The sequence below is a fragment of the Erithacus rubecula genome (genome assembly GCF_903797595.1).
Source record: "Erithacus rubecula genome assembly, chromosome: 3".
Lineage (NCBI taxonomy): Eukaryota > Metazoa > Chordata > Aves > Passeriformes > Muscicapidae > Erithacus > Erithacus rubecula.
The window spans coordinates 85,906,687-85,917,098 of record NC_136689.1 but is presented as its reverse complement, the minus strand read 5'-3'; the positions used below and the strand labels follow the sequence as shown (position 1 = coordinate 85,917,098).

General features: G+C 43.4%; 2 protein-coding genes across 3 annotated transcripts; one reads left to right on the top strand and one right to left on the bottom strand.

The window, feature by feature from the left end:
- Positions 1-2,358: 2,358 nt before the first annotated feature.
- Positions 2,359-9,187, bottom strand: NDUFS6 (NADH:ubiquinone oxidoreductase subunit S6). Of its 2 annotated transcripts, XM_079302137.1 has the most exons (5): positions 9,089-9,164; positions 8,985-9,049; positions 8,360-8,413; positions 4,320-4,442; positions 2,359-2,507 (listed from the first exon to the last, which is right to left on the bottom strand). In XM_079302137.1, the coding sequence occupies exons 1-5, from the start codon at positions 9,147-9,149 to the stop codon at positions 2,442-2,444; spliced, it is 369 nt and encodes a 122-aa protein (XP_079158263.1). In that variant the 5' UTR covers positions 9,150-9,164; the 3' UTR covers positions 2,359-2,441. The 2 variants fall into 2 exon arrangements, with proteins under 2 accessions (XP_079158263.1, XP_079158262.1); XM_079302136.1 differs by having other exon boundaries at positions 8,985-9,187.
- On the top strand, positions 9,132-10,050 carry MRPL36 (mitochondrial ribosomal protein L36). Its single transcript, XM_079302139.1, has 2 exons — positions 9,132-9,278; positions 9,376-10,050. Exon 2 carries the CDS (start codon positions 9,386-9,388, stop codon positions 9,698-9,700), a length of 315 nt encoding a protein of 104 aa, XP_079158265.1. The 5' UTR covers positions 9,132-9,278; positions 9,376-9,385; the 3' UTR covers positions 9,701-10,050.
- Positions 10,051-10,412: the final 362 nt, after the last annotated feature.

Below are 10,412 nucleotides of genomic sequence, written 5' to 3'. Positions count from 1 at the left end.
TTCCCTAGTGACAGGGTATAAATCAGAGACTGCAGTTTCAGCCTGGGATGAACTATCTACAAGGAACAAAACAGTGACTGATAGGATCTAAGTCTGAAAGTTTTATTCCATACTGCTTTCAAGTCTGAATTTGTGGCCTGGGAACTCAAAGCTGCTTTGATACTTACCTGGTTTAGTCTACCCTTACCTTGATATTGATGTGCCCCAGTCTATCCTCACACATCCATTTCCACATGCATCTGCTCAGGGCAACCAGTACAGTTAAGTTCTTGCTTTTCCTCATTTCTTCTTCCTGCAAATCAAGGCCAGCCTTTCCACAGGATGTGGATGGCATAGTTCAAAGTGCAAGACTTCCTATAAACAGTCATTCCCAAGTAGATACATGAACCTAGCACACAGGAACTGGTATGAAGCAAAGTCTAAAGTCTTTCTTTGGAGATCACCAGAGCAAAGCAGAGGCCTTTGTTCCATGGGTGTCAACAGCTTCACACAGCACAAGTACTTAAGGGAGAACATCCAAGAACAGCATTCCATAGTTAGACCAGTGGGATGGGATTTGTCAGGGTTCTCATCAGATGCTGTGCCAATTTAAACATTGTTAATTTATTATGAGCAGCAGTGATCCAAGCAGATATATAATTCATTAGAACATCAAAGGTCCAAGTTAGAGGACTGCACACAATTATTTGTTTCAGGTCTCTGCAGAGATGATTGCACCACAAGAGAACTCTGCCAGCCAAAACACCCTACAAACTGGTAGAGAGCCAGAGTAAAATGCAACCAGATTTATGCTTCAAGACTGATAGTTCAAGCATAAGAGTCAGAAGACTGTTCATAACATCCCATTTATGCCCAGTTGACAGATCATCTGCATAAGGTCAGATTGCAAGTTACTGGGTTTCATGGAAGGACCTGTTGCCATCTTTGTACACACTCAGGTGCTACTCTGAACACAGATGTTAACTTGGCCACTGCACTAACATTGCAAAATTACAACCTTCACAGCAGACCCCAGCCTTATAGAAAGGTCAGTGCTCAGTAACCTACACTGCAAAACAATGCATAACTCTAATTAGTACTTCCTAAATCTAAGTCATTACAAAGAATAAATTGGCAGCTAGAAGATCACTGAAACCCCAAGTAATGAAAAAGAGAAAAAGTGAGGGGAAGAATAAGGGGAGGAGACAGAAAGAGAGGTAAAGCTTTTATAGGTGGAGTGAATGAAAAAAGAGGAGGGGTGTCCATGCAGTCACTCACATGCAGTACAGCCTCTAAGCACATGACTTCTACAGAGAGAACCATTCAGACCTTGCCTTAAGCCTGAGCTGGTCCATCTTCATCTATAAATTGACACAAGCAAGTTAAGCAGCTTTAGGCCTACATGATTTGGTTCAACTTGATACAACCACATCAATCTAACTACATAAACTGCAGGTTTAGAATCCTACTCTTAAACTTTGGACAAGCAGCAATTGCTTCCTGGGACCATGTCCCATCACCAGTGCTTAAAACAAGTAATATACTGACAAGAGATTAAAATGCTTTGTGGAGTAAAGACCAAACCAAACTCAGACCCTTCTGCTCCAGACAGAGGCCCTGTTTGAAAGCCATGCTCACAGGACAGAATGCTACCTAAGTGAGATTAAGCAATTGGGTAGATATGTCTCACAACCAGCCTCACACAGCCAAGGCAGATGTTCTCAGTGCCAATTACTTGTATTAAAGGAGCAGAAGCTACCACATGTAATGGAGCAATGCCTTCTTTGAGTCTGACAAGACTCAGTTCCTACAGAGGCTTCGGCTGTGAATCCAAGCAGAACCAGATAAACACTCACCCCTTCAAATGAAGGGCAAATGGTTATGTCCTCACCTTTCCCACACGCCAACTTAGGTAGCTCTCCAGCTCACACTGGTTACCAGTCCAGGCACTTGTGGCTTCTTTTAAACAAGCTGCAAGAGCAGCTACTTAATTCAGGGTTGACACTCTTGCTTCTAGTAGTGAGTGTTGTAATGCTGACCATTATAATATCTTTGTACTTCTGCTTGTGAATCTAGCTACAGATACTGGACCATGAACCAATTAGGAATGTCACACAGTGACAAAAGATAAACACCTAGGATAATTAATCACACAGTAATTACAGCCTGTTCAATGTTGAAAAGAATACATATCTACCCAGTACAAACCAAACCTATCTACAAGCAAACACCACTTCAAGCCTTCAAGAAGTCTGCCAAACATGAAAACTAAAAATTAAGTACAACGGATATTGGAATACCATTCAGCTCTCAAATACTTGACAAGCTGGGTTTTAAAAATGTACAGACTGGACTTTCCATAGTTAAGATAAACACAAATTTTGGCTTTCTAGATATATTGTTTATTTATAGTTGAACGTTAACATCTGAACAGAAATCTGCAAGCACACAGGGATAATCTTTCAGTGATGTTTCTGTTTAAACTGCAGTCCACAGTAGCCACATGTTCCAGTCTTTGTCTCTTTGTCCTGCAAAAACATAAAAATAAAACCATTGCTACGTTCACTTTATAAACCTTTAAGAAATTACAATTTTTTCTCTCATTTATTTGTGCCATCTTAAAATCAATCAATATTGCCAAAGTACAGAGTTTAGTCTTATTTCAAACACTGGAAGCAAAGATGATGGTGTGACATTCATGCTTTATTTCTATATCCAATGTAGCTTCCCTTATTCCAAACTTTCAACTACCAGGCCTAAATTCAACTATATAAAGTCAAGCAAACTGATATCCCTTCAGAAACATAAAATCCTCTTACCAAACTGGACTTCTTAAGCCAGTTTGGTCATATCTGCTCCAATGTTGTGAAAAGATTATTTCACAATTATTTTAATACAGAATAGATTTGGCATTTCCTAGACAGATATTTTTGGTCAGTAACAGAATTAGTTGTAGGAAGCAGGAAAATTCAGTAGGAATCCATGAGAAATGCTGGAAGAAAGTGTTTTGGAGAGAAAAAGCAATTACTGCTGTATAAAATTTCATTATTTTCTCCAGAAGATACATGTATTTTTAAGAATTTTAAATTGTGACTGACTGCAAGGTGCCATTGCACTTTCTAACATGACAAAACACAATACAGCTAAATATTTGGCAAACTGTCTGTTATTCAGCAACATAACTACTTGTAGTCATGAAACAAAGTTAAACTCATGGTTCCCCTTAACAAAGGATTAGAATTGAAAATTCTAAACTACCCTCCATTCCCAAAAGCCAGGATTTCAGTTGTTAGGACCAGGGAAAAGGAGCTAATCTAACACCATTCTGTTTACAGACTTTATTTTTCAAAAACTAAATCACAGACAAATTGTAACTTGACTGTGAAAACAAAAAAAAAACCAAAAAAAAATCTCAAAATCCACAAAATATGAAGTATTCTTCAAGAGTGTGGCACACATCAAACAAACCAATGTAAAGATCAGGAGTGTGCTACAGAAGTAAAGGCTGAAGTCTTTCCTAAGTGTTACAAATCAGAAACTCCAAACATTTGACTTTGAACAATGTAAAATGAATGATGACAAAATTCTTTGTTCAAAATAAAAACACTTATGATTCTAGTTAGGAGTCACAACATCAGTGACACTTAAGGACACCAGCTCCTCCCCACCATTCTTTTGGGCATTAGGAAATGTCAAAGTTTAGGTGAGCAAGCAATGATTTTAAAACATCTGCCATCAGGCTCTACCTGAGAACAGTAAACAACAGCTGCATCAACTAAGGTCACAGGACAGTTGCCTCAATATTTTTACTCTCTAGAACAAGAATACACTGGAAATTATCACTACTGTCAATAGGAGGATAAGACAACATTTTTTCTTCATTCTCTGGCCATGTCTGAAATATTCAGTCCACCAAGATTCCCAAAGACTGACCAAGGGGTTTGTTTGGTTGGTTTTCCTCCATTTTTTCCCCCTTGAACTTGCAAGATTGAAAACAAACTGCATATTCCTAATAATACTACATGGTGGCATTTGAATAATTAGAGTTCCAAAATGAAGCAAGGATGTTATTTTTTGTTCTCAGTGGTTGTTCTTACTACTTCATCCAATTTCTTTTCAAAAAAATACTGTCTAACTGAACAAACCAAAATTTCAAAAAGGATTTTCTATAACTTAAAATGGAAGTCCTCTAATTCTTCTAATTTATATCATTAACCAAATAAAAAGAGCACCTCAGGTGGTTACTTTTATTTTGCTAAACTAGCACTCCAAGAACTAGATAATCTTCCAAAGAAAGAATGCACAGGCACAACATGCTATATGCAGAATAATGACATTACCAAGTTTATGTATACTTTGGGATGTCCCAAAGCTCCACCACCACCATCACAGGATATCACTCTGCTTTCAACTTGACTCACAGGCTGCTCTGCAATCAAATCGATTGCAAAATTCTTGTTCACCTGTAAGAAAAAGAAGGAAACTTTCAGACACCATCCCCACTCAAACAGAAAGCAATTGCTATTTGCTGCCTCCTCAGGCAGTTCCACTGCACCATTTTGAGAAGTTCCTGCTTATGCTTACTCTCAACTCCTACACCAACTCTTAGGCTCTGCTATAAGCCAGATCTATGAACTATACACTAAACTCTGTAAAAATAATCCCTTTCCCCTGATATAAAGGCCACATCAGTGCTCAGGTTTCAGCAGAGAGGTGAGCAGGAACAAGTAGACAAGAACAGAAGATATTTAACCAACACTGTATTCTGCCTTAGTGACTATATGATAAAATTGCAGAAGAATCTCTGTTGATAAACTAAAAAAAATAGTGAGACAAGTAAAGTCAGGCATGAGATAAAACAACTGCTGGTAATTTAGAGCCTCTAGCCATGCACCTTATTCTATCACTGCACAGGAATCTCATGAAAACATGAATGTGCTGCACAACAACAGTCAGAAAGACAAATTGTTCAGCATGAGAAAAAAGGAAAAACCTCTAAATGCCACTACTCCACTCTGTAAATCCATCATATACACTTCCTGAATATTCACATCACTGACAAGTAGGGCTTCTTCCCAGAGCACACCTGCATGGACTGGAAAACATACCCATGCCTGGACAGGCTGGTGACACAGCAGTGTTTGTTCAATACTCTCCAAGTCTGCACTGAGCAGACAACTACTGCTACAATTCAGGGAAAATCCAGGAGGGACCACCTTTTTCAAAGGCCATGCTGTACATACACAAATACCACGTAATATGCACACACAAAGGAGGTACTATCTATTGCTCTTATTGGGTATAAACATGCTGGTATTGGAATAAAGATCAGATTCTTGGGAAAAAGACAGCTATGAGTCCATTACATAAATCCCTAGGAACTACAGTGGTGTTTTTGTATAATCCTAGTACATAACAACTTAGCATCTTCCACTAAGTCTCACAAAAATCTGCATTTTCTGGTACAGTAATGGGAAAGTCAGTTTTGCTAACTAAGAATTTGTCCTTGCCAAAAGAAGATGATAGCTAAAAAAAGTTAGCAAAAAAGTTTTGGTATTGAAAGGAATTGGCAACATCAACAACTCCACTGTCTGGGGTTGCATCCACAGGCTGTGTAATTTTTGCCCAACAGCAAGAATTTTTACTGCTGTTTTTAATAACACTCAAAATTGTGCATCCTTCATTTCATGCTAAAGGAAGAGGGAGATAAAACCATTATACAGCTTTGCTTCAAGATTAGAAGCAAGAACTCCACTCACCCCAACACTTCTTAACCATAAAAGGGACTTGTGAGGAGAGAGAGAAGCAAAGATCTCCCATCCACTGTATAGCTAAAACTTGTATATGGTTCAGCCTACTAAACAAGACAGTCTAGGAATTCACCAGGAAAACAAGCCCTGAAAAAACCCAAGTGGCTGCAGTTACAACATATCCCTTTGACTAAAGCACAGCAGTACTCAGCAGGAAGGGGCTGATTTCCTCAGCACATCCAGATGTGCCTTGCTCCAAGCATAAATCACTAGGCTATTTTTTCTCTGCCACACTGCCAGTTGTTTCTGCTTCTTCCCACCTATCCACCTGTGCCAGTCCATGGTCTGGAAGACCAAAGAGATAAAATCAAACTTGGATTTGATCCCAGTCCAAAGATGTAGAGGGAAGGCAGGAGAGAAGATTTAAAACAGACCAGCACTGAGGTGAGTCCTCCTCACATCTTCAGCTGCTGCACCAGCCCCATAGGAAGCGCAGAGCTGAAATGGGAATGGCAGTGTTGAAATAGGTCCTGCTCTACCTTGGATTACAGAAGGGCAGAATTATTTCAGGGCTTACAGAAGGACAGGACAACTTTAGGTATTACAGAGGGCAGGATGACCTGTTTGGTGGCAGATGCAGTTTAGCTGTTGCCATCCTCAGTTGATGGTTTGTTTTTTTTTTTTTTGTCACAGCTTCCTGCTTTAAGCCATTGAGCACTAATCTCCAGTTCTCCATAGAGAAACAATGATTTTAGCTAAAGCACATGGATGTCACCCACAACTAGGCTGGCAGAACCGAGGGGACAATGAGCACATACTCTAGGTCATGTCCCTGGGCCTGGCCCCTGAAGCACACAGGGCCAGACACCCTAACTGGGGGAGAGTCCAGAGGCTGTGTTCCTCCAGGCAGGAAAGCTGCCATGGCTGGACTGGGCTGATCCCAAGCAGGACTCAACCACCTGCACCACACTGAAGGCAAAGGGGAGAAGTGACCAAGAAAGAACAGACACCAGGAGAGCTTCTGCTTCAGAAACATGACAACATTCAGACCACAGACACGGCTGTCAACCCTAATATTGGCAGCTGAAACACACTGTGGCATAATGGCAAAGCCCCTAGAGAGAGATCCTATTAATAGACACAGATTGTTAGAAGTATTTAAAATGTAAATGTTGTCCCCGTTTCACAATTAAAACTTAGCATTAAACCTTGCTCAGCAGACATAGAGCTTGGCTTTTGCTGGAGAAGGCAGAACTGGCCTGAACTGTAAACCTTGAGTGTTCCACACACACAGAGTCTGAAATTACCTGGTGGCAAAGAACATTAGAGGGACCACTGCTCCATGGAGAATTAGGCTTAAGGAGCACTTCCTACAAAGTTACAGAAGTAGCAGAGACACAGGCAATACACTTGAGAGAGACCTACTTTGCCAACTATCCTCCCTGAAGTAAGCTAATTCAGCATTTAAAGTGACATTTTAATATAATTATTTCGTGTGTAGAATCCCCATTTCTGCCACACAGCATGAGTCAAATTGTATCCATCACACAGTGAGGTAAACTCAATATGAAAACTCAGAAATCAGTGTAATTAGTTCAGGTTAATTTAGGAAAGGACTAATTATGTGCAACTACATTAAAAATCTACCACACCTTATATTTAATGTCTCTGCTATACATAAACATTTATAGCATCAACACTAAGGCACTATTGAAAGTCTGAGGCATTAAGAAATACATTTTAGCTTAAATCATTCTATTTCTATCCCAAAGGCCTGCAGATCCCTTGTGGAGCTGTGCTGCTTGATCTTTAGAGAAAACTCAGGACCTCTTATAGAGTAGGTATGTGAAACTTTAAGCAGCAGCAACAGCGATTGGATGATGCTGGTATTACTACACTTTGCATTTGAGGCATCAATATTTCAGAATACTCTACATTTTACTTTCCTTTGTTTCAACACTCTTTCAGCAAATGCTTCTCAGACTCATTAAAAACAGTCTGGGTAAAGATCAGGATTTTGACTACACAGAAGTAAATTAAACTTCAAAAGAGATGTAAACATATAGATGAACAATTCAGCAGAGTATTTAATGATGTGATTTTTATGAATATAAATGTGCTAAAAACATACTAACCACTCCTTAAAACACATGCTTAAAACAAAAACTGTTTCAAGTTCAAGATGTTCAAATGCCTACAAATCTAACACCCTAAAATGCAAGCACTTGAACAAAGGTAGAGCAAGTCTTGAGTTTTTCAAATTTAACAAGAGCAGGGAGGTCAGACAGAAGCAACTGTAAGTTGCCTCAAAATTTTTTCACCATAGTGAAAAAAACCCCCACTGAACCCCCAAATCCAAACCAGTTTGGTATTGATAGGGTTTTTTGTTTGGTTGGTTTGGGTTTGTGGTGTTTTGTATTGTTTTTTTGGGGTTGGTTTTTCTGGTTTTTTGTTGGTTTTTGTTTTGGTTGTGGGGTTTGTGTTCAGTTGCTTTATTGCTTGTTTGGGTTTTCTGGGGCTTTTCCAGTTTGGGGTTTTTTTTAACAATGAGACTGAGGACACTTCTGTCAGGTAAAGAAAAAAGCCCATAAACTACCCCCTCATAAACGACAAAAAATAGAATGAGTTACCTCCTTTTGTCGTCCAACAAATCGAACTCTTCTATAATCCTTCTCATCATACACCTAGAGTATAAAATAAACTTGATCTCATTTCCAAAGCAACAACCAGAACACAAAGACTTAGAAAACAAATAGCTTGAACTATTTACTTAGTTTCAAATATTATCATTTTACAAGCAGTATATAGAAAAACCAGCTTCCAATTCTCACACACAACTAACTAAATTGCACATTGGAATGTACAAAAAATGAGGAAACTGGTGGTGTCAGGGGTGGCACGAAAGCCAGTAAACAAAAGAGCCTGATCACAGAGGCGAGCACAAATGTATAATTTATAACGCTGTCCCTTGATCTCACCTAGGTGGTGAAGTAAACTGTGACACCTCTGAGACCATCGGAGCCAAGCAGCCGAACGCCACCAGGCCGTGACACCAAGGGCCACATCCAGCCATTCCCGAGCACTCCAGGGACAGACACCCCTCCGCCTTCCCGGGCAGCCTGTTCCAGAACCTAACCACTGTTTACGTGACAATTCCTCCCGCGGTTTGACCCAAGCCTGCCTGTCACATCACACCCCGCCGGGACGCTGCGCCGGGCAGCGGAGGGGCGGCAGCACCGGGCCCCGCGCGCTCACCTGCCCGGTGTGCGTCACCAGCTCGCCGGTGTTGGAGGCCCGCACGCCGTAGGGCCGGGCGGCGGTGGCGGCGGCAGCCAGCAGCGGGCGGGTCAGCCCCGGGCCGGCCAGCCCCGGGCGGGCCCGCGGCAGCAGCCAGCGGAAGGTCGCGGCGGGCGCCGCCATCTTCGCGCCGCCCACGTGACTGCCGGCGGGGCGGGCGCAGGCCTGGCCCCGCCCCGGTCCCCGCGCGCGCTTCCGGCGGCGGGGACACGCGGCCGCGGGCACGGAGCGGCGCCTTCCGCGGGGCTCGGGGTGAGGTCAGCGGCAGCGGTGTCCCGGCCGGAGCAGGGAGCGGGGCGGGTGCATAGGAAGTGGTGCGTGTGGGCTGACCGGCGCGCTGTCCCCGCAGGCTGCCGAGCATGCTGTCCCTCCTGGTCCGGGCCGCCGCCGCGGCCGCCCCGCTGCGCTCGCTGTGCCGCTCGCCCCTCTGCTCGCTGGCGCCGTGGGGACGGGCGGCGGGGCTGCCCGCGGCCGCTGGGAGCCGGACCCCGCCGCCGTGGCGGGCGCCCCGCGGGCTGCTGGCCGTGCTGCCGCCGCTGCCGCCGCTGCTGGCCGGGCTGAAGACCAAGACGGCGCTGAAGAGGCGCTGCAAGGACTGCTACTTCGTGCGGCGGCGAGGGCGGCTCTACGTGTGCTGCAAGAGCAACCCCCGGCACAAGCAGCGCAAGGGGTAGCGCCGGCCGGGGCGCGGCTGGCACCGGGTGCGGCTGCCGGAGCCCCGCCCGTGTCCCTGCCCCGCGGGCGCTGGGGACGGCAGTCGCGGAACGGTGTGCGGGACAATGGTTCATCTTTGGAACATCTGGAGCCAGGCGCGATCTTGCCGGCCCGTGCCGGAATTTCAGGCCTTGGATGTAGAGAACTGAAGAGACAGCAGCCTTCAGGACCTCTTGTCTTAAGGGTGAAGCCTTAAAATCACCGCGCTGTTAAAGTAGTAAGAGTGAAGCTGAATCACTGGACTCTGAAGTGCATTTGGGTTTAATTAAAGCAAAACGAAAATAAACTCCCTTGATGTTCATTACTACAACACACTGTGTTGTTTTTTTTTTCTTAAGCACCCTTTGCCCACCCCAAGATGTTCATAACAGAGTCAGTAGTTTCAAACTCATCTGGGCAATTTCAGATTCCATCTAACTTGCCTTAAAATGCTGGAAAGCCTTAGGCTCACTCATAGATTGGTGAGGCTTAAGAATATTGAGCCAAAATTGCTTCAGTCACCAGTGGTATTCCTCACACTTCTTTATATGACTCTGCTTATGGCAGGAGTGTTTGATCATCCTCTGAAGTGTGAGTTCTTAGCAAACTAAACTTTGGGAAACCTATCCTGTTACAAGTTTGCCAGAGTACTGTGAGAAAGTGTCTCCAACTTGAAAGAGGTGAAATTGATTG

What these genes read in the sequence shown, in the direction of transcription:
- NDUFS6 (XM_079302136.1), bottom strand. Translation starts at nt 9,149, where the DNA reads ATGGCGGCGCCCGCCGCGACCTTCCGCTGGCTGCTGCCGCGGGCCCGC. An exon ending in TGGTGACGCACACCGGGCAG is followed by an intron (nt 8,414 to 8,984) that starts GTGAGCGCGCGG and finishes TTTATACTCTAG; the next exon opens with GTGTATGATGAGAAGGATTA. An exon ending in CCAAAGTATACATAAACTTG is followed by an intron (nt 2,508 to 4,319) that starts GTAATGTCATTA and finishes ATGTTTTTGCAG; the next exon opens with GACAAAGAGACAAAGACTGG.
- MRPL36 (XM_079302139.1), top strand. Translation starts at nt 9,386, where the DNA reads ATGCTGTCCCTCCTGGTCCGGGCCGCCGCCGCGGCCGCCCCGCTGCGC.